Source organism: Mauremys mutica, chromosome 22, assembly GCF_020497125.1.
Source record: "Mauremys mutica isolate MM-2020 ecotype Southern chromosome 22, ASM2049712v1, whole genome shotgun sequence".
Taxonomy (NCBI): Eukaryota; Metazoa; Chordata; order Testudines; family Geoemydidae; genus Mauremys; species Mauremys mutica.
Genome location: NC_059093.1, coordinates 10,512,447 through 10,535,268, shown reverse-complemented (window position 1 = coordinate 10,535,268; position 22,822 = coordinate 10,512,447). Strand labels below are relative to the sequence as shown.

The following is a 22,822-nucleotide window of genomic DNA, read 5'->3' as shown; positions in this document are numbered from 1 at the left end:
GACAGAATTTAAGTAATAAAGACACTGAGGTGGGGGCAAGCAAACGGTGAGGAAACGAGGGAAAGCCCAGTGATGCCTGAAGTACGATGGTACAAGCCAAATGCAGTGTGATCTGGGGAAGATGCCCTAGGTACAAGGTCAGGGTGAAATTCCCCCGGGCAGCATGGGGAAACATCTCTCACATGCACACTCATCTGTGCTTAGGCCCAGAGAGACCAGTGAAGGTTTCACAGTGGATGCATTTCCAGACAGCACTAATTAAGCAAGAAGCAACCATAGCTTATACTGCTACAGCTTTGCAAAGTGGAGAAAAAGGGGGACTGGAGGAGCCAGCCAGATGGCTCTACCCTGAACAGCCAAGATGATGCCAGGGAGCCTTCCATTTAAGACAAGGGCCTGATCCTGCCAGAGGATCAGTTTTCCCTGTGGCACTGCCCTCAATTCCCACAGAAATCAATGAAGTTGACAGTCTAAAGAGGAATAGCCAAGGTCTGCTGGGAGCAGGGAGTTCATACGAGTGGGCAGCATAGACCTGGGGCGGATTGGAAGGAAGTGGTAACTGAGGGTCACAATTAGAGCTGGGCATTTTTTTTCTTTAACTAAAATGTCTTATTGTGGCAAAAAATGCAGATACCACAACAGCAAAATGTTTCACAGATTCATGTCTGGTTCACTGAATTTGTTTCAAACCCACCTCCCAAAAATATTTAAGAAAAAAAAAACATTTTGTTTTTACATTTTCTAAATAAAACATTCTGATTCAAAATGACTTCGTGAATTTTTTTTTAAATGTTAAAAAATGCTTCAAATCTAGATCAATTTTTTTTCCAACGTTTTGATTCACCAACATTTAAAAAAAAATATCAGTTTGCTCCAAAGTGAATTTTTGATTTTTCGATACCACCAGCAAATTGATCAGTTATTCGTCCAGTTCTAGTCACCAAATCCCCCCGAATGGCAGGACCCCCAGAAACACGTATTGAATGAATCCAAGATGATGGGCTCTGGAATTGGCACAAACAGCAATGCCCGGTACCCCCACCCCATCCGTAGACCCTCATCCTAAATGTGGGATCTACGCTACTTTTCCCATGGTCCCTTTAACATTAGCAAACGTGCCCCGTTTTCACTGCCTGGTGCCCGGGCACCAGAGCATGCTGAGAGGTGGTTTAAATGACATTGCTTTAAGGGTGTATTTTACTTAAACTAAGTGGTGATGACAGGCCCTGGGCTTGGGACAGCGCGTAACCGTGTTACCTGCTGGCTGGAGCACATCACTGACATCAAGTGCCTTGTTACTCTGTGCTGCAAGCAGTAACTTTGTTATGGATGCTCCTGGGCTTGGCCACCAGCGACCCTGCAAGCTCAGGCAGTGGGGATGGAGGGGAGCGTAACCCAGCTGAGCAGGCCCTCTTCCATCTTACCTCCTCAAAGAGCTCCAGGCTGTAGGTGTTATCATCGTCGGCGAAGTAAACAATCCCAGGTTGGCTGCTGTTTTTGTTAAAGGTCTCTCTCAGCCACCGCAGGGCCAGGTTCCTCTGCATGGTCCCGCGCGGTATCCGGGGGTCCCTCATGTCTCCCCGCAGCTTGTAGTTGCGGGGTGTCTCCACATTGAGGTGGGTGTAGTTCAGCCCCGTGTCCCGCAGTAGCCGGGTGACAAGAGGAGTGCGCCGCTGCGAGTCCTCCACCAGGATCCAGTGCAGGTTGGGCACATGCAAGAGGGTGTTGGCCAGACGTGTCAGTTCCGCCTTTTGCACCGGCCGACTGTAGGTGGGGGTGATGATGTGGATGGTGGGGAGGGTGTCCGACCATGGGGGTGGGCGGGTGTAAACGTACTCTGTCCTCACCACCTCCACAATGTCACGGTCTGACAGGCAGTACTCCTTGGAGTCTGAGCCTTGGGCCAGATCACGCCTGGAGTCGCCACCATCATCTGCACAAGGGCATGAGAGAAAGAGAACACACACAGTCAGTCCTCTAACAATCTCCTCACCACCACTCCCTTGGAATAGCCAGCAGGCAGCTTGCTAGCAGGGGAGATCACTTTCTTGGTCTGAGAGCAAAGCTGGAAAACAGAGGCCTTTTGCAAGAAACAAAGAACCCACAAGACAGAGATGCCAGCTGGTGAACTAGCCACATAGGCAAAGTTCTGACAGCTCCAGGCTAGCAGGAGGGAACTGCTCAGAACAACAAGCTTTAAGGGCTCAAAGAAACAACAACCGAGTGCGACAAACCGGTGTAGAATAACAGATACTCTGACACTGATACAGCACCTGCCAAACCCAAAGGATCCCAAAGTACTTTGTATTCCATGCCCCCATGGAGCGGCTCCTGCCACCAGGGCAGGACTCTGCAGCTGTGCATGAATGCATAGCAACAGCTCAGGACAGCAAGTGAATACCATAACCAGTGGGAGCTGCAGACACAATATGGGTCAACAGAATGGAATTGGCTTATGCTGGGATTTGGCCAGGGTAACATTGTATCCCATTTATGAGGTATTCCTTAAATCCAGGCACTGAGCTGAGATCTTGAAATATGTCATCTAGTCACTTCACAAGTGTTCACACAGCTCCGACTAACCTTCCAGGGAGGCCTATGGTCTTTTGAGGCAGTCTCTTATGTGGCTGTTCCAAAGTCCTGGTCAGGAATCTTGGAGGGATATGTGCAGGACATTACAGATATGAGCAACACCATCACAACTCTTACCAACGGTACAACAGGTACAAACAACCAGGACTTCAGAATCCTCTGCCAAGAGTTTCACTCTATGTTGGCTCAGACAAGAAAAACCTTCACGTGTAAGCTTTGTTGATTTCGATTTGTAGTTTTTTATAAATTTTGACAGATAGTACCAATGTTTATTTTTAACTTTTTTTTCTGATTTTCACCTATTTAAATTTTCATAGTTGTAGGGTCAGAATAATTATTTAATGACAGTAGATGTTGAGATTCAAAACAGCAAAGCTTTATAACCATTAAAATACATATTGTTGGCATCACATCATAATACACAAAGTAAACATCCTTAAATCAAACTAAATTTCTCAAACAGCATTTTTCTTACTTTGCCTATCTGTAAATTTTGATTATTATGGATGGAAACATTTTGTCTGTTTGTGTGTGCACAACAAAATTGAAGTTTATCAGTAAAAATGAAATCCTTCCAAGCCTATTCATATGTTTGCCATTTCCAGGGAACTGCAGCCCTGCCATTAGTATCATTAAGAGCATAATCTACAATTGCACTAGGGATGATCAAACTTAATGAAAATATCAACACTTATGGTGCAGGATATAGCCAACCATGGTCTGCAGAGCATGTGATAATAGTGTAATATGGGGTTTTAACACTTCCCAATAGTGGCTAGTACCAGAGGACAAAAGGATACAGGAGTAGATGGACCATAAGTCTGACCCACTACAACAATTGCTACATTCTTGGCATATCCTTCTATGTTATTCTGCATCACCCATCAAGCTGGGGTAAACACCACAAGTGACTTAAGACCCAATATGTCAAGTAGCTGATCATCCCCAGCTCCAGTGAAAACGGATAGGTGGATAAGGTGTTCAGCACCTGCCAGGATCAGGCCCTTTCTAAGATAAACTGCCTCCACTGTGCACAGCCCAGTAGTCTAGAAATCTGAAACACGGGAAGCAATTCACACCCTGAATAAACTGTGAAATGTATTTGATAGCACAGAGGCAGAACATAATTAGACAAAGTGGAACTTGGCCAGGACACATGGGATCGTTAGTCATCACCCTTAGCTTTAAATCCTTTCGCACTTCCACTCCTCACATACCATGCTGGCCAACACTAATTTGCTCTTCTCATCTCTGGCACCTCCCACTCAAGTCTCTCAAAGCTGCTTTACAAATATGAATGGATTTATTCTGACAACACCCTTCTCAGGCAAGCCAATGTATCCCCATTGTACAGATGGGGAAACTGAGGTACAGAGCATGAAAATGTTTTGCCTAGGGTGTACCAGTGAGTCAGAAGTCGGACTGGGAAACAGGACCCACACCCAGTCCTGTGCCACACCCTCAAGGCCGCCCTTCTACCTTTCAGGTCACCATTCATTCATAGAAGTGTCTCCTCCCTTCCAGGGCACTGAGCTGAGCCTGGAGGGGTGGGGAGACGGGACTCCATTTTCCTTTAATAGCATCAACACGCTCGCCTTTGAATTCCAGTATTCTCCTCTTTGTTACACTGCACTTCTCCAGGCTCGTGGGGCAAGCTCTTGCCCACTTGAACCTCTGGGGAATGGGGGGGACGGGACTATAACTTCTCTCAGAGCCGTCCTGAGCCAATTGTGTGGCAGAGTCATACAGAGGTGCCTTTCTCCTACAGTTCATCTAGGGGAGGAGGTGAAGCCACTTAAAAGGTCTTGGAGCTGCTGCCAGATTTAAATAACACATCAGACTACAGGAAGAGAGTAAGGCAAAGCCGCACCATATTGAGAGGGGACCCGGTGGACAGTGAGAGGTAAGGGGAAGAGAATTTAGAGCATGGGGAAACAGAGCTTAGCTTCCTCCCTACAAAGACGCCAGTGCTCCTTTCCGAGATGGAACCCAGGAGACAGCGGGGCCCAGGGAAAAGGCAGAGAAGGGATACTGGCAAATGTGCTGGGCGAGGCGGCGTCTGCCCGACACTGCTTGTGCTCCTTGGACATTACTGCCACTCTGAAAACAGAGCAAAAATTCACCACCTCAGAACCATCTGCCCACATCTGATCTCAGTTACTCCAGACCGGAACTGGATTCTGTGGCTTGGGTGCTAGGTAATTTAGAGGCTGCCTCTCTCCTGAAGTTCTAATCCAGATGGGGAGACAAGCAGGAAGTCCTGAGCTCCCTCCCCCCAGGCCCTCGACACTGGAATGCGCTACCCAGCCTCGCGCTTCAAGTCCACTGCTCTTTACCCAGCTTGTTTGGAGGCCCTGGGAGATATTTTCTGCTGCATTTGTCAGCATTGCTTCAGCTACTGTTTTTATTGCAAAATGTGTCATTAACTTCTACAGGATGAACTTCTGCAGGGACCATCAGAAGGGATTTCCTCTTTCCCCCCTAGAGCAGGGCACACACTGATGGCTTCCTCTAAGTAAGAAACACAGCCATTGGGCAGTGGTCCACATCGTCTTTCAAGGCTCTGTCTTAGAGACTGTATATTTATGACCACAGGAGCTATCCAGTTCCCAACAGTAAACTGCCCAGCTTCCAAGCCACAGGATCTGAATCTTAGGAAGAACCCCCGCTAAGCTCTGGGCTTTCCCTGTAACAGAGCAAGGGAGGCTGCTGCCTGAGCATGGGCCACCAGTGGAGATATGAGCATGGTTGTCATGAAAGGGATGGAATGAGACATGGGGATGTGGCATGGGCTGGTCAGTTTCTCTCACCCTTGTGCACTGCAAGCAGCGGAGCAATGGTGCTCTGGTGCCAGACGGTGATTAACAGCGTCCAGGGCAGAACTATCAGCACGATAGCCAGGATGTCTCTTCTCTTCGGCATCTCCAAGACTGACTGGACCCACAGCTCCTCATTACCTGACAGCGAAAACCCCAGAGACAGAACAGCAGAGCACATGGAGAACAGAAATAAATGGGCAAGAAGGAACAAGGACAGAAAGAGAGCAGCAAAGGCGACACGGCTCGCAGGTCTTACCAGCGCTCACAACCCACCCATTGCAGAAGCAGGTTCGGAGATGCAACAGCTGCACAGGCTGGAGGCCACGCAGGGAGTGCTTTCACAAGGCGTCGCCAGAGCCACTGGTGGGAGCTTCAGGGACCCAGCAGGAAGGAAGCCTGAAACACAAAGCAAAGGAGAATAGGCAGAGAGAAGCTCTGGGAACAGCTGCTCTTCAGGGAGACACCCTGGTGCTAACAAGCCCTCCCCGGGAGGAAGGAGCAGGAGAAGCTGCCAAGGAGGCAGGAGAAGAGTTCTCTGGGTGTTCAGGGCTTTGCATTTCCAGTGTCCCAGAGCAGCCAAGCAAGCTCCGGCTTGCAAGAAGCTAGCGTAGTGCCTCTGAGCCCTCCCCCAGGTGAGAAATGGGCACCTGGGCATGAGCTTTAGGCAAATAGTCGTGTGTATGGATCCCAGAGCATATCCAGCAACTGGCACCTGCCATTGTGGCCTGCATTAGCCTCTTGCTGCCCTGCAGGAGCCCTGCAGCAGTACATCAGCCTCCATGAGCTGTAAACAGCCACATCACATTCTGACCTCTGCAGATTTTCAATCTGCTTTGCTACTGGCAAACTGTAAATGGCCCAAGCAGCAAGGCCGGGTCAGTGAGAAAAAGGCCAACCTTCCCCACCCCCCGTATGGTACCTGTTCCCAGCTTTGCACAGAAGGAAGGAGAAATCAAGGAGTATCCTAGCCAGTAGGAGGCACTAGCCAGTTTGGAGGGGACAATAACACGCCCTTTACGTCTTCAGAGCATCTCTCATCACTAAGCAAGCCTCCGGAGCCCCCTCTGAGGTGCTGCTCCCATTGTACAGGCAGGGAAGCAGAGAGCCAGAATTATTCAGTGACTTGCCTGACATGTAAACCAGTGGTAGAGGCAGGCTTAGAATGCAGGAGCTGGCTCCCAGTCCTGTGCTCTGACCACTGAACTGTGCTGCTCTCTGCCAGGTGGAGGGCTTGGCAAAGAATCGAGTGCTACCCCCTTCTGATGGGAGATCTTAATTCAAATGCTATTGGGGAGGTTGCTGCAATGACATGGGTTACTCTGCACTTCACGTGTCACTATAACAACCCCAGTGCAAATCTCCCAACCCCTCCCACCCCCATTTCTACCACCTGGAGGAACCTATTCCTTGGCCTCTGGTCTCCTGTCCTCCTGCAGACTTGCTCTGCATTTATTTCCACCCTCTCTGAACTGCCAAGACTGGAGTATATTAAGCTGCCACACTGGCTTAGTCTGATTCAATAGAAGCACACACAAGTTTTAAGCAGACTGTATTTTATCTAGGTGTTATCTTGGCAAGCAGTGTACAGCACTTAGCCGGCACCCGCAGGGTGGACAGTTTGCAAACACAGACAGTGGTTTAGTGCACTTGCTCCCTGGGGGGAATGCCTTAGCCAGCCACACAAACCCCTGCACTGCAGAAGACAAGGGGCACCCAGGGAATACCCTGGCCAAAGGCGGGGGAGGATCTGATACAGGGTGAGTTGCACTGGGTTCAGGAAAATAGTTGCCTACACAGCAAAACCTCTGACTGATTTGTCTTTTTCTCCTGCATTGTTGTACCCTGGAGCCCTCACCTTGCTCACTTCTTAGGTCCCCTGTCCCCCTCTCTCCCCACCCCCAACACACACACTGTGCTGGGACATTAGGGTATCTACAGATGCTTATATGAAAGCTACAAACTGCACATCCAAAGATTTCTCATTGGTGGGATACGTGCTAGTGCACATTCCAAAGACCTTGTAGGGTCCTCAACAATAGGGTTTGATCTGCAGGTCCATACTGCCCAAGTACCATGCCCTTCTGAGGGCTCATGGCACACACTAGGCCTCATTCAAGCCTCTTATCACAGGACACATTCTGTATAATCAGAGTTGCCACCTACCCTGGTAGCAGATATATTAGGAAAAGGACAGACCCCAATAACACTCGAGGGGCCTACGAAGGATCAGGAAAGCTGCAGCCAGTGGTGGAGGATCTCATCTATTGGAACCAAGCTTCCCATTGCCCCGTCGTCATAAACTAACAGGAAAAGGCTTTCACAACCCGGTTCAAAGGTGGAGTCCAGGAGGAGCTTTGTGTGGCCAAACAAACTCCTAGTTGCTCCTTCAGCTTAGATTTCTCAGCACCAGAGAGCAGCTTTGTCCAGACAACATACACCAGGGACAAAGGGAAGCTTCTTGCCAGCAAGGATTTCCCTTTCACACAAGCAGAGGCTGGCTCCTAAGCCAGACTGGGTCATGCACACAGCACCTTGGGGAGATCAAGTCTTATCACAGCTGGCCTCGTCCTCTTGCCCTGGTGGTTTCCTGAACACAGGGCAGAGAGCTCTGGGGTCATTTACCTTAAGACCTGCACCCACTTACACAGCCATAGCATCTGCTCTTCGAAATGCAACCTTAAAGTCTCTCCACGGACAGCTCTTGTGGCGTGCAGCTCTAAAGGGACCGAACTCCTTGCTCAGTAGGGTACCTATGCCGTGAACGCACTGAGCAACAGCTGGTACCATTGGAAAGCGGGAGGAGAAATGGACACGCTAAGGAGCTTCTGAGCGCCAACTTACAGCAGCTGGCAAACGATCCCAATGGATGGCACCCAGGGCAGGCACCTTGGAATTCAGTGCTCTAGCCTTAGAAGGTGCATCTATATAGAAGCAGGGGAGTATGTTTGCTAGAGCAGGGGGCTCTGCTTGAGTGAGCTGCCCAAGTACATACCTGGGAGTTAGTTAATGAGCTAGCTAGTGCATGTATGTGTCTACCTGAGCTGGGAATCACGCATCCCAGATGCTGTGTGGATGCACCTACAAGGCTTTCTCCACTTGCTGCTCCGGAGCCAATTCACCAGCATCCTACCCACGGACAGACAAACCCTGCAATCCATACAGCGGGCAGGAAAGGGAGCGGGATGCTGTACTGGTTTCCCTCCCATTGACACAGAGGAGAGCACATGCCAGCTATTTCTGCATGGCCTTATTCAGCATTGATTCCCTATAACTGGCTGCAGAGTACTTAACTGCTCTCATGTCAACTGTCTACCACTCCGGTTCTCCAGCTGCCAGAGGTCAATGCAGCCCGCCCCATGCCCAGTGGGGATAGCTAGTGGGTTTGGCTTGCCCTCATTCCCCCCATGGCAGCAGAGGGCAGAGAGTTCACGGGCACTCTGCCACAGAAACACTTCCTTCCCTAATAATCCTCAACTCTCCTGGAATCCAGGGCTTCTGTCAAGCCGTAAAGGCCCCTGGGACCCCATGCAAATTTAGGTAATCAGTGCCCCTGAACTGTGACTAATGTTCTCATCACAAGACCTTTCCTTCCCTGGGAGTTACACTCGTCTTCCTCACAGAGACACGTTTCTAGCATAGGCAGGTCATTCGTCTGGTGTTAAGCTGGGCAGTCCTGTTTTTGTTAACACTTCTCCCTGTCCGGTACCAGAATGGTTTTGTCCAGTATCAGAACGCGCTGCTCCACCCCCACTGGCATGACCTCACAAGCACAGTACACAGAGGTCCCCATTTTGTAGAGCACCCCACCCCACCCTGCCAGCATGACGTGTGAGGTCACGCCATTCCGGAAGTACCTGGATGTGTCAGCAGCCATCCTATTTTAGCATGGCTGGAACAGCAGCTTATGAAACTTTCTCCCCTGGAAAGGAGGCTTCTTATGAGACTGATAATGCTGGCCACAATCATCCACTTGTCCACCCTTCCCTCAATCCCCTGTTTTCTCCCATCCTGATCCCTACCATACATGGAAAAAACCCTCCAAATTCATAAAGTTTCTACCTTAGCCTCTTTTAAACCCCGCCATGAGACCTCTCTCTATTGCAGTGCCAACTAGTCACCTTCGTCTGGCATGAATTAAGGAACCAGGTAGAGCAGAACTGTTTTCCTGCTCAACTGTTCATTTCATCAGTACCTCACTCCCAAGTCATCCTCACCTCGTTTGCCCATCTGCTGTCTCCCATCTGAATCCTAGATTGCTCCCTCTCAGGAGCGGATACCCTCTTCCTTGGTCTCTTGTCAGGACAGGACCTGCCACAATGGGGCCCTGATCCTTGACTGAGATTCCTAGGCACCATCACAGTAATAATGGGACCGCAGGCTGAAAAGGGCATAACAGGACCAGAGGATAGTGAAGAAATGGTCAACCCAGAATGGGATAGCCACGTGCAGAACAGAGCAAGGAGAATGCACTACTGCTCTGGTTGGGTACCCCAAGCCTAGCTAGATCTAGGGAAGGGCACCTTTGGGCTAGCCTCACTGTGAAAAATGAAGATAAAATATTGCCCTTTGGGTTCTTGAAAACTGAAACAAAACAAATTTTCAACTCAGAACAAAACAAAAAAATTGCCTTTTTTCGGCAAAATATTTCAAACAAAACACAAGTGTTTCTTTTAGGCTGAAAAGCCTTTCTTTCCCAGAAATGCATTTTGATTCACTGCAAGCATGACTATGACACACAGTGGAGTAGTTATTATTCCATCCAGTAGGGAGCAGCAGTGCACAGTCAATACATTACAATACCGAAGGATAAACAAACACTGGAAGTTTTTTTTTTTAAATATTGACTTTACCTGACATCAGCTGTGTCACTTGTTAACTTTTGAAACAAGGCTGCTTTGATTTGCAATCTGGCTTATAGTCAGTTTCACCATCCCTTTTTCATGCACAGCCCTCATGCTGTTGTGTTTGGGTTTCCTGGTTTGCATGGGGGAATGTTTATAGGAAATTAATATAAAAACATTTAAACTGAATTTATGTAAATATTCAAATCACTTATTGCTGCAAGACATCACTGAAGCCAAGAGCTTAGCAGGACTGAAAAACCGACTGGATATTTATCTGGATAACAGGATGAGCCAAAATTACAACAACACATCTTTAAAAACAAAAACAAACAACTTTGGAAGTGATACAAACCCTCATCCTTCAGGGCATGAACCAAACGTCTAACAACTAGGAGTCAGAAAGGAACTTGCCCTGGGGTCAGGTTATTCCATAACTGGACACTGCAGGGTCCGGCCACCGTTACAGACAGGATGATGGCCCAGAAGGTGCACGGTACAGTGCTAGCCACTATATTCCACTCAAACCATGTCTATTCACAGGACAGTTTGAAAGATAAATTTTCTTACAAAACTTGTATTTGGGGCTAAACATGAGCTGAATTCCCTGCCAGCAAACAACATTTTAAGTTGCACTGACTTTTTGGAGTCTCCTGTCTTGTACGGAAAATGACTTTGGGGATGAATTAGGCAAATCAGAAGTTAATTCCCAGTTCTAATTTCCAGGGGCCACATTCACTGATTGCTGTAACTGCAAATAGGCCAGTTTCACTGGTAAAACTCCCCTTGGTTTCAGCGGGCGCTGCACAATAGGAACTGACCCATAAACTTCAGTGGAGTTGAACATCACACTACATCATGCAACTTTGGCACTAAAGTGCTGCAACTCAACAGGACTGGAAGGAGCCCAGAGCTATAAGCTTTAAGCCCAAAGATCCAGTTTTAGTCCAGAAGATGAGATGAGAATAAATTCTTCCCTTTCAATAGTATCATTTATCCAAGGATCTCAAAAGCACTTCATAAATATTAGCAAACTGAGCTTCACAATACCTGCTGCTCTAGAGAAGCACTATTATTTCCATTTTATAAATGGGATAACTGAGGCACATAGCAGTTAAGAGATTTGCCCAAGGTCACACAGCAAGTCAGTAACAGAGCTGCAAACAGCTCCGATGCCCAGCTCATTGCTTTAACTACTGGACAACACATAGGAAATATAGATAATTGGCTATCAAAGAGGTAGTAGTTCCTGATGAGTCCAGGTTTGGTTATTAGGGAGAACTGGGAAAAGGGGAGCAGGGAACATCACTGGAAGACGTTTCATTTGAGATTTTGGCGTTTGGCAGAGATGGCCCCTGTGAAACACAATCTAAAAATAAAGGTAGCAATAAAACCTCTTGCTCATTAATTACTTTGTAAACCATTACTGCCTAAACCTCTATAACTTTAATGGTGGCTATTATAAGTATAGTAGCAGAATTGTGAAGCTAATTACTGTGCAGTTATTAAGCAGAACAGAATGGGCATGCTTTCTTTTAAAGGACTCAGAGCCAGTGCATAATAAGAAGCACATGGGGGGTTAATCAGAGCTGCCAGCTTTAACCTCTGACTCCCTTGCGTGTGGGATAGGGGATGGGGAACTCAATACTACAATGATCCCAGGAGGATGTGTAATGGAGCACCCAGGCTTGAGCTGATGTACCAGGATGCATGAAGCAAAGCTCAAATTAAATCAAGGATTAGAGGCAGGTCAAGCGATTCAAATTATCTATTACTCACAGATTGCTGCTCTGCTGTCCAGCAGAAAAACAAACTCAACCACGATAGCTAAACACGATAGCTTATTCCAATGGGCCAGAAGTCTATGATGTTGAACCAGCGGCCCAAGGTCAGCGGCGAGGTTTTCCATCGTCATCTCTATAAACCTGAAAACACACCTCAGACAACTGGCAGCACAACGAGGCGCGCATGCACGTGCACGCGCACACACCCCCTGATTCAGCAAAGCACATGCTTGAGTCTATACATATTCACCAAAGCACGTAAGCCAATGTTGAAAGCGGTGTGCTGCTACGGGGCCTAGCAAGCAGTACCTTAAGCCATGCGTAAGCCCACTGATTTCACAGCAACTGTTTCCAGAGTAACATACCAGGCAGCGTGAAGAAGGGAGCCCTGGCCCTGAGCAAGACAAGACAAGACATGGCACTGACATATTTAACTAACACGATAATACTGTGATGGTGCTAATCACCACAACCCTGTCCTTGGCTTTCTGTTATAGCCCCTCAACTATCTATGTTGCCCATTTCGATTTGATGCTCCTCAGGGCAGGGATCACATCTACCATCTTGCCCGAAGGTGGCCTGGGCACTATATAAAGAGTTGTCATAATTCGGTGCCCTTTGCCACTGGAAACCAGGCTGCACAACCTCTCTCGCATCCCAAATAAAACCTCTGTGAGGATCTCTACCTGCTTGCTCTCGTATTGTCAATATCACGAAACCCACAGAGGGGCCATGACGCTGCTCAGGAGGGGTCCCATGCTAGATGAGCAGAGGTTTCCTGTAGGGCAGGACTGAGGAGCACCGGCTGAGTCGTGGAAAGGAGCCCAAGACTGGAATAACAGGAGAGGCTGTTGGCCAGGGATGAAGTGGATCAGAACTGTGCTGGGAGACCAGGACTGGAGAAGTAGGGTGGATTGCAGGTCAGAACTGAGATACCATGTCTGAGCTGTGCAGAGGGACCCAGGCTCAAATAGCAGAGAGGCTGGGGGTTGAGGAGCAGCCCCAGAGCTGTATTAGGAGCCCAGAAGTAGAATATTAAGGGGTGCTGCAGGCAGAGACTGCAGTGCATTGGGTATGTGGGGCCATATGTTGGGTGCTCTTGTCACAATAAAAATTGCGCCCCCCCATGCGGTCCCCTGGGTTAAAAAACAGGTTAACTCAACAATAGCTAGGCTCAAAAATAAAAAAAATAAAGACTGCAGCCCAAAAACCACACACACAAACAAGCTCTCTGCTGCCAAACAGCCAGAAGCGTGTAAAAATAAAATCAATAGATACAAAACCCCCAAAACAAAACACACACAAAAAAACCCCTAAACCAAACAAACCTAACAAGGTTGCAAAACTAAACAAATTGCAAAGGCCAGTAAGTTAAAAAACAACAGCCTCACAACCCTAAAGCTGGTGTGTTTTGAAAAACCTAAGGGAGCCGCAAAAGGCCAGTTCAAACTGGTACCAAAAGCACGGGGGGCAAAAGTCCCTAAACAAAAATGCCCCTAGAAAAACCCAGGGCTTAAAACGCTCCCAAAAGCTAAAGCAAGTCAAAAATCAACAGCAAACTGTAAACGGCCTGTGCACAAAAACAACACTCATCTACCCTTCTCCCTCTACTTCTTACTTTACACCCAAGCTTGGCCAGCCTTGGGTTGTGTGTATGTAAGTATAAATGTGGGTTAGGGCTCGGCCACTAACGCTTTCTTCCTTCCTCCAAGTAACATGGGGCGCACCCAGCACTCACCACTGTTATTTAAATAATAAAGCTTTAAAACCAGTCACTTGGTGTGCTTCATCTCCTCCCTTAAAAATCCTGCACCCTCAGCCTAATCACCTAAAGCCCCAGGCAAATTGGTAACACAAATCTGTCACACTCTATCTGGCTTAGTTTCTGGGAGTGCACTGTGCTTCTGCACGCCAGCCAGAAGGGCCACCACAGGGATGGGGGCAGGGGCAGAGTCCCCATCTCCAGGTAACCAAGGCTTCTGGGGTACTGCAGATGGGAAATCCCAGGCTGTCCCTCAGAATCCATGCAGTGACACATGCCGTCTTTTGCTCCCCAACAGAGCGGGGATTTGGCTAAAAGCAGTAAGGAACTAGGCTGGAGCACTGCCCACACTGGATCAGCTGGGCTGAGAGGAGAGCCCCTCCTGCCCTCCCATTGGTTGTTATTCTGTAGTGCCACTGCGGCTGCTAAGATGGCAGCAGCATCTCTCCTGCCAGGGAGCCCATCAGTCTTGACTGGTATCCAGCAGTTTCCAAGAAAGGATAAGGAAAGGCCAGGCTCAACACAGGCCGTATGTCCCACAGGCCATCACAGTCTGGAGTGGATTACAGTACACTGTGCACAGGGATATAGACTCCAGGGCACCTCTGCCCAGCTCAGACTCCATGACCATGGGCAAAGCCAAGCACAATATCTTTGCCACACTCCTGTGAGCGCAATACAGCCAGAGAACCTGTATACAGATGGTGAAGCCAAGGCACAGAGAGGTGAAGGGACGTGATTAAGTTTGTTCAATGAGTCAGTAGGAGGATTGGGAATAGAACCCAGGAGTCTTGATTGTTAGTCTCTCTGCTCTCCCTACCAGGTAATACTTCCTCCAAGCATATAAAGGAGAACCTCCTTGGATACATGATTAAATCTTCACCTCTAAATATGTCTGCACCGGCGCATACATATGCACACACATACCTATGCTTGCTTGAAAAATGGAAAACATTTTTTCATACCACGGGTTTCAAAGAGGACCTGTTTGTTTGAAAGTTTTCAGATTCTGAAAAAAGGCCATTTCTCACAAATACATTTCTCATTTCAAAAGTTTTAACCAGAGCTACTTGGAAATCTTGCCTGTCTGCCACGTTTGAACCTTGGTTACACAGAACACAGCCCCCTTCCAAGGGCTCTAAAGGTGCGTTAACACTTTTCACCCATAGATCTCAAAGTGCTTTTGTTAAGTATCATTATTGCCATTTTATACACGGGAAAACTGAGGCACATGGAGATTGAGTAATTTACCCAAAGTCACACAGAGAGTCAGTGTCTAAGACAGGAATGGATCCAGATCTCCCAACTCCCAGGCCTGTGCTGTGATGACTAGGATAGACAAGGTGGATTGGGAACTTCAATTCACCCCATTCTCTTATTATAAGACAAAGGGATGAAATGCTAAGGGAAATGATGAAATGCTAAGGGAAATTAGAGAGGCTATCAAAATTAAGAACACAATAATAGTGGGGAATTTCAATTATCCCCATATTGACTGGGAACATTTCACTTCCGGACGAAATGCAGAGATAAAATTTCTCGATACTTTAAATGACTGCTTCATGGAGCAGCTGGTACGGGAACCCACAAGGGGAGAGGCAACTCTAGATTTAATCCTGAGTGGAGCGCAGGAGCTGGTCCAAGAGATAACTATAGCAGGACCGCTTGGAAATAGTGACCATAATACAATAGCATTCAACATCCCTGTGGTGGGAAAAACACAACTGCCCAACACTGTGGCATTTAATTTCAAAAGGGGGAACTATACAAAAATGAGGGGGTTAGTTAGACAAAAGTTAAAAGGTACAGTGACTAAAGTGAAATCCCTGCAAGTTGCATGGGCCCTTTTTAAAGGCACCATAATAGAGGCCCAACTTCAATGTATACCCCAAATTAAGAAAAACAGTAAAAGAACTAAAAAAGAGCCACCGTGGCTTAACAACCATGTAAAAGAAGCAGTGAGAGATAAAAAGACTTCCTTTAAAAAGTGGAAGTCAAATCCTAGTGAGGCAAAAAGAAAGGAGCACAAACACTGCCAACTTAAGTGCAAGAGTGTAATAAGAAAAGCCAAAGAGGAGTTTGAAGAACGGCTAGCCAAAAACTCCAAAGGTAATAACAAAATGTTTTTTAAGTACATCAGAAGCAGGAAGCCTGCTAAACAACCAGTGAGGCCCCTTGATGATCAAAATACAAAAGGAGCGCTTAAAGACGATAAAGTCATTGCGGAGAAACTAAATGGATTCTTTGCTTCAGTCTTCACGGCTGAGGATGTTAGGGAGATTCCCAAACCTGAGCTGGCTTTTGTAGGTGACAAATCTGAGGAACTGTCACAGATTGAAGTGTCACTAGAGGAGGTTTTGGAATTAATTGATAAACTCAACATTAACAAGTCACCAGGACCAGATGGCATTCACCCAAGAGTTCTGAAAGAACTCATATGTGAAGTTGCGGAACTATTAACTAAGGTTTGTAACCTGTCCTTTAAATCGGCTTCGGTACCCAATGACTGGAAGTTAGCTAATGTAACACCAATATTTAAAAAGGGCTCTAGGGGTGATCCCGGCAATTACAGACCGGTAAGTCTAACATCGGTACCGGGCAAATTAGTTGATACAATAGTAAAGAATAAAATTGTCAGACACATAGTTAAACAAACTCTTGAGCAATAGTCATGGTTTCTGTAAAGGGAAATCGTGTCTTACTAATCTATTAGAATTCTTTGAAGGGGTCAACAAACATGTGGACAAGGGAGATCCGGTGGACATAGTGTACTTGGATTTCCAGAAAGCCTTTGACAAGGTCCCTCACCAAAGGCTCTTACGTAAATTAAGCTGTCATGGGATAAAAGGGAAGATCCTTTCATGGATTGAGAACTGGTTAAAGGACAGGGAACAAAGGGTAGGAATTAATGGTAAATTCTCAGAATGGAGAGGGGTAACTAGTGGTGTTCCCCAAGGGTCAGTCCTCGGACCAATCCTATTCAATTTATTCATAAATGATCTGGAGAAAGGGGTAAACAGTGAGGTGGCCAAGTTTGCAGATGATACTAAGAACATAAGAACATAAGAAAGGCCGTACCGGGTCAGACCAAAGGTCCATCTAGCCCAGTATCTGTCTACCGACAGTGGCCAATGCCAGGTGCCCCTGAGGGAGTGAACCTAAAAGGCAACGATCAAGTGATCTCTCTCCTGCCATCCATCTCCATCCTCTGATGAACAGAGGCTAGGGACACCATTCTTACCCATCCTGGCTAGTAGCCATTTATGGACTTAGCCACCATGAATTTATCCAGTCCCCTTTTAAACATTGTTATAGTCCTAGCCTTCACAACCTCCTCAGGTAAGGAGTTCCACAAGTTGACTGTGCGCTGCGTGAAGAAGAACTTCCTTTTATTTGTTTTAAACCTGCTGCCTATTAAACTGCTCAAGATAGTTAAGACCAAAGCAGATTGTGAAGAACTTCAAAAAGATCTCACAAAACTAAGTGATTGGGCAACAAAATGGCAAATGACATTTAATGTGGATAAATGTAAAGTAATGCACATTGGAAAAAATAACCCCAACTATACATACAACATGATGGGGGCTAATTTAGCTACAACGAGTCAGGAAAAAGATCTTGGCGTCATCGTGGATAGTTCTCTGAAGATGTCCACGCAGTGTGCAGAGGCGGTCAAAAAAGCAAACAGGATGTTAGGAATCATTAAAAAGGGGATAGAGAATAAGACTGAGAATATATTATTGCCCTTATATAAATCCATGGTACGCCCACATCTCGAATACTGTGTACAGATGTGGTCTCCTCACCTCAAAAAAGATATTCTAGCACTAGAAAAGGTTCAGAAAAGGGCAACTAAAATGATTAGGGGTTTAGAGAGGGTCCCATACGAGGAAAGATTAAAGAGGCTAGGACTCTTCAGCTTGGAAAAGAGAAGACTAAGGGGGGACATGATAGAGGTATATAAAATCATGAGTGATGTTGAGAAAGTGGATAAGGAAAAGTTATTTACTTATTCCCATAATACAAGAACTAGGGGTCACCAAATGAAATTAATAGGCAGCAGGTTTAAAACAAATAAAAGGAAGTTCTTCTTCACGCAGCGCACAGTCAACTTGTGGAACTCCTTACCTGAGGAGATTGTGAAGGCTAGGACTATAACAATGTTTAAAAGGGGACTGGATAAATTCATGGTGGCTAAGTCCATAAATGGCTATTAGCCAGAATGGGTAAGAATGGTGTCCCTAGCCTCTGTTCGTCAGAGGATGGAGATGGATGGCAGGAGAGAGAGATCACTTGATCATTGCCTGTTAGGTTCACTCCCTCTGGGGCACCTGGCATTGGCCACTGTCGGTAGACAGATACTGGGCTAGATGGACCTTTGGTCTGACCCGGTACGGCCTTTCTTATGTTCTTATGTAAAGGGGATATCCAATTAAATGTAAAGGTGACAAATTCAAAATTGATTAATGGAAACACCTGTTCACACATTGCACGATTAGTTTGTGGAATCTCATTGCCACAGGATACCACTGAGACCAAGAATTTAGCAGGATTCAAAAAAGATTAGTTGTGTATATGGATAAGAAGACTATCCAGATTTATAAAACATTTTTAAAAAAGCAGAAGAATTTTAGCAGGAATATCAACCCTTAAGCTTCAGGGCTTAGGCCAACCTCTAATTTAAAGGGATCAGGAAGGAACTTTCCCAGGGCTCAGGTTATCCCATAAACTGGTACTGCTGGGTTTCTTGCACCTTCCTCAGAAGCAGCTGGTACTGGCCACTGTTGGAGACAGGATGCTAGACTACATAGACCCCGCCTCTCACCCAGTCTGGCCATGCTTTATATTTAGGTTTGGATTTTTCTCTGTAAATGTCAATAAATGTTGATTTCACTGTACACACGCAAACCAACAAAAAGATTTCCATCAATAGTAATCAAAATGTATAGATAGGCAAAGTCAGAAGTCTACATGAGAACTTATTGGTGTTTGATTCAAGGATATTTACTTGGTATATTTTGACATGGGATGGACCACTGGACCACACTACCTGTTCCTATAATTCCACTGTGAGTGAGAAATAGCATATACAGGAATACAGACTTTAGATACATGTTAAAATATTTTACGTTTTAAACTAGTTTCATTTTGATGGGGTTTAAAGTAACTTTTCTCTATCAAGATGAAAATTCCAGAAGATAAGTTGTTTGATTTATAGCCCACTTCCAAATAGAAAAATTATGATAAATTGTCTCATTTGGAAAAAGAACAATGACTTTAATCATGAGTTGGTCAAGTTATTTTTAATGTTGCTGATGGGTGACTGTTGAGTGACTGGGTGTTGGAAAAAACCCTATATTTATGATATTTTTATGTCAAACTTTCTGAAACTAGTGACAATGTTTCTGAATCCCCAAGACCCAGACATCTTGGGGAAGAGGAGTCAAGACATGAACTAACAGGTTCTGCCATCCTCTCACCAGTCTCCCAGCACCTGAAGGTTTGTTAGCAAGGAGTGCTGTTCTAGCACAACAGTACTGTCTGGCTCCTTGCCTACAGTTCCAGCTCCTCCCCTCACAGTCCAGAAGACTGCTAGCTGAAGAGTTCGCGAATCCCCATTTATCTTCAGTATCTTTTCTTTTTTCCACTGCTGTCCTTTGTTTTTATTAGCTGGGAGTCGCCCCAGTTTGGTTAGATTCTCTAAGGTTAAGGTGTGGAAGTGTAGCAATGCACTTTTCATCCACAGATCTCAGTGCACGCTACAAAGGAGGTCGTTATCCCTATTTTACAGATGGGAAAACTGAGGCACAGAGATGGAGAGACTTGGCCATCCCTGAAGTCCACATGGGGCAGGCCCCAGGAGAAGTTCCCTGGCCAAAACGGCCCTAGATATTGTCCCACAGAACTATTAGTTTTAGCCTGTTCTGTGTTCTATGTTTAAAAGTCCTGAGGGATTTGAAACTGTCGCCTGGAATTTCTGGTAAACAGGAGTTGTCAAAGTGATGCTTCTCAAAAGTGTTCTGTTCAGGTCTGTATTGCTAATAGCTCTCTTGGTGGGAGGAAAGGGTTAGCCACAGCACAGGAATAGAACTCCAAGAAGGCAGCTCTATAATTGGCTCTGAGATGGTGGTTCAGACATGAGATAATAATTTGGTTTCAGTATTAAGACATTTAATCAGCTCCAAGTTATAGATTTGATGGACATTGATCAAACTCTTTTGCTGGGATTTATAACCAAGCTGACAGCCACTTTCTTAAAATCCTCTCAAAAAATCTATAAGGGTTGGTTATTTTGAGTATTAATTTGATGATTTAACTTATTTCATGATGAGTCTAACTCATTGATTTGACCTTGATTTGATAGCTGTTGGCCTTTATTCTTGCTTCAAAGTAAGTAACAACAACATTTTAGCTTTGGCGATGTTTTCTTGATTTTAGTTTATATTATGAGTTTTAATTAAATTTATAAATTGATACCAAGACACATTTCTTGCAATAAGCAAATGGGTCAAGAGTCTTAAAGGAACTGGGTGAATACCAGCCAGACAAGCTAAAAGCTTGACTAGCCCCCCCTAATTAGCCTTTGGTTCTCACAACCGTTGTATTCACTTTGGGATGGGGGAAGTGGATAGAGCAGTGAACTGGGACTCAGGAGACCTAGATTCTATTCCTAGCTTTGCCACTAGCCACTGATGACCTTGGGCAAGTCTCTTCATTTCTGTGCCTCAGTTTTCCGATATGTAAAATGGGGATAATGACCTCCTTTGTAGCGTGCACTGAGATCTGTGGATTAAAAGTGCAATTGTCATTATACAGATTTACCCATGCCAGGATCACTGCTGATACCTTGCATTGTATTATTGAAACTGACTTCCAACTAAGATCCAGCCCCTGAAAACTTGCTGTGCCTTTCCTTGTGAGACAAGCCTTGCACAGACCCAAGAGAGCAGGAGACCTAGGACACTAAGCTGAGTAGTTACTGCTGAGGCAACATCCTGCTGCTGGCTGAATGTGTGCTGCTGGCATGGCTCTGCCAGTGGTGCTTGGGCCTCCCACTCTGTCACGATGCCAGGGCCTCAGCAAGGCATCAGTGAGGAGTAGGAGAGATCCATGGAGGGAACAGGGGGGTAACAGTCTTTCTCCAACCTCCTCAAGTGAAGAAGTTGCCCTGAGCTCTCTGCCTCCCCCAACAGTGGACAAATGAGACCCGAGAACCCTTCCTTCTTGCTGTTGGGTTCCAGACTCCTCATCAGTTTCAAGGATAGCAGACAATCCTAGGAGCCGCTGACCACCCTAAAGACACTCGAGCCTATGAGTCAATTAGCAGGAGATGGGGCCTGCACCCAGAGCTCCACATTCCCCAGTTTTATCTCCCAGATGGATCTGCATTATGTTCTCTGTTATAGACGTGGAGATGACATTTCTCACTTCCCACACAACCTTGCCATTTGACTCTGTGGCTGGGAGAGGCAGAGGGAACTCTGCAGGGCCTGTTTCCCTGCTCAGCAATCAATCAGAGCCATTTGAACATCTCTCCCACACACGCCTTTCCCTACTGTGAACGTCAGCTGGAAAACATCCTGCTAACTCAGTGTGCGAGCCCCTGCTTCTGAGGTGTCAGCACTTATTTTTAATTATTGAAACCAGACGGAAAAGGAGTCCTGCGCTATTTTAAAAATTATTAATAACCCAATTCTAATATAATATTTAAAAGGAAAAAGCATGAAACCTTGCAGCACTTTGACTGTAACATGAGAATAGTGAGAAACCTGCCTCTCTCCTATTGTGAGTAGGTGACAGACAGAGGGACAGGAGCAATTTGTCTTTGCATTTGTCTGGTGCCATCATCCTGAAAGATCCCAGAGCTGTGTTACGGACCTTGGCCAAGGATTTTCCAAAAGAGACTAGTGATTGTGGGTGGCCAGCCTGGGACCCCTTAGAAGAGGCCTTATTTTAAAAAGGCAGGTGGCTCAGCACTCTGAAAACTCAGAGCCTTTTGAGAGGTGTCAGGTTGAGCACTGAAAAACGGAGGCACCCAAAATCAAGTCACTTTTGAAAGTGTTGGACTTTGTATGCCAGTACCACTGAAATGTGGCTGCATCTGGGGGACAGTTGGAGAGTTGTTAACACAACCAACAGCTCAGGGCAGGAAGCAAAGAGGAAGGCCATATTCAACTGAAAATGCAGGTGAAATTCTGGGAGGCAAGATGTCTCCAGAATGAGTGTATTGTCAATCCTTAACAACTAGAACCCTTGGGTTAAAACTACTGCATCCTACTCATCCTACTAGAGCCACAGGGTCTTGAATCGCCCCACCATGTCTGAGCAACACCAACTCCAGCATCAAAGCACCCCGATGCCATGCTGAGGGCATATAATATCAGCACCACTTCAGAGGAACCAGTGCTGCCCACTGAGTCACAAAGACCAATTCCTGCAGTCAGGCTGGGATTGAGGGACAGGCTGAAGTCGGGAGAACAGCGGAAAACCCAACAGGCAGGTGGGCACCAGCCAGTGCCAACCAGAGCTTATGGCCAGAGGAGATCCCTGGCTCATACTCCTATTGGATGGGTTCTTTAAAGGTATGGCTCAGCTTCCAAGCCCTGCTTAGTCGGGGGTAGAGGAGGGATAGAGATTGCCAGGAGGTGACCTCTGTACAAGTCACTAATGGGACCAAGGGATTAGCATTGATTTTTTTAAACGCCACAGTGAAGGGAGGGGGTAAAAAAAAAAAAAAGGCACAACATCCAACAATAACTCAGCAACTTACAGTGCGATCAATCCCTGCTCGCAGTCCCACAGTCCATTAGTGCAGCCATAAACCCACCCACCCGTCCGCTTGGAAACAAGGGGAGGGGTCATTTTAAAGTCTCTCCTCACCCGTTTCTCCATGGTGGTTGGGACGGACCCCACCTCCCAATGGGGTTCCAACACACAGGGAGTCCATGCCCCCTGCACACCAAGAAGCCATGCTCCACCGAACCCACCTCTGCAAACTTGGCTGCAAGGGGGATCAGGCCAGGC

At 46.5% G+C, this 22,822-nt stretch overlaps 1 protein-coding gene across 5 annotated transcripts in view; it reads right to left on the bottom strand.

Moving 5' to 3' along the window:
- B3GAT1 (beta-1,3-glucuronyltransferase 1) overlaps window positions 1-22,822 on the bottom strand; it is an 87,529-nt gene that overhangs the window by 14,207 nt on the left and 50,500 nt on the right. For 4 of the 5 annotated variants that reach the window (XM_044996868.1, XM_044996866.1, XM_044996867.1 and 1 more), the window contains exons 3-5: window positions 5,685-5,807; window positions 5,403-5,549; window positions 1,425-1,933 (exon numbers count right to left, since the gene is read on the bottom strand). In XM_044996868.1, coding sequence (XP_044852803.1) covers window positions 1,425-1,933; window positions 5,403-5,549; window positions 5,685-5,807 — 779 coding nt within the window. The remainder of the gene's footprint in view (window positions 1-1,424; window positions 1,934-5,402; window positions 5,550-5,684; window positions 5,808-22,822) is intronic. The other variant, XM_044996871.1, reaches the window with a different exon arrangement.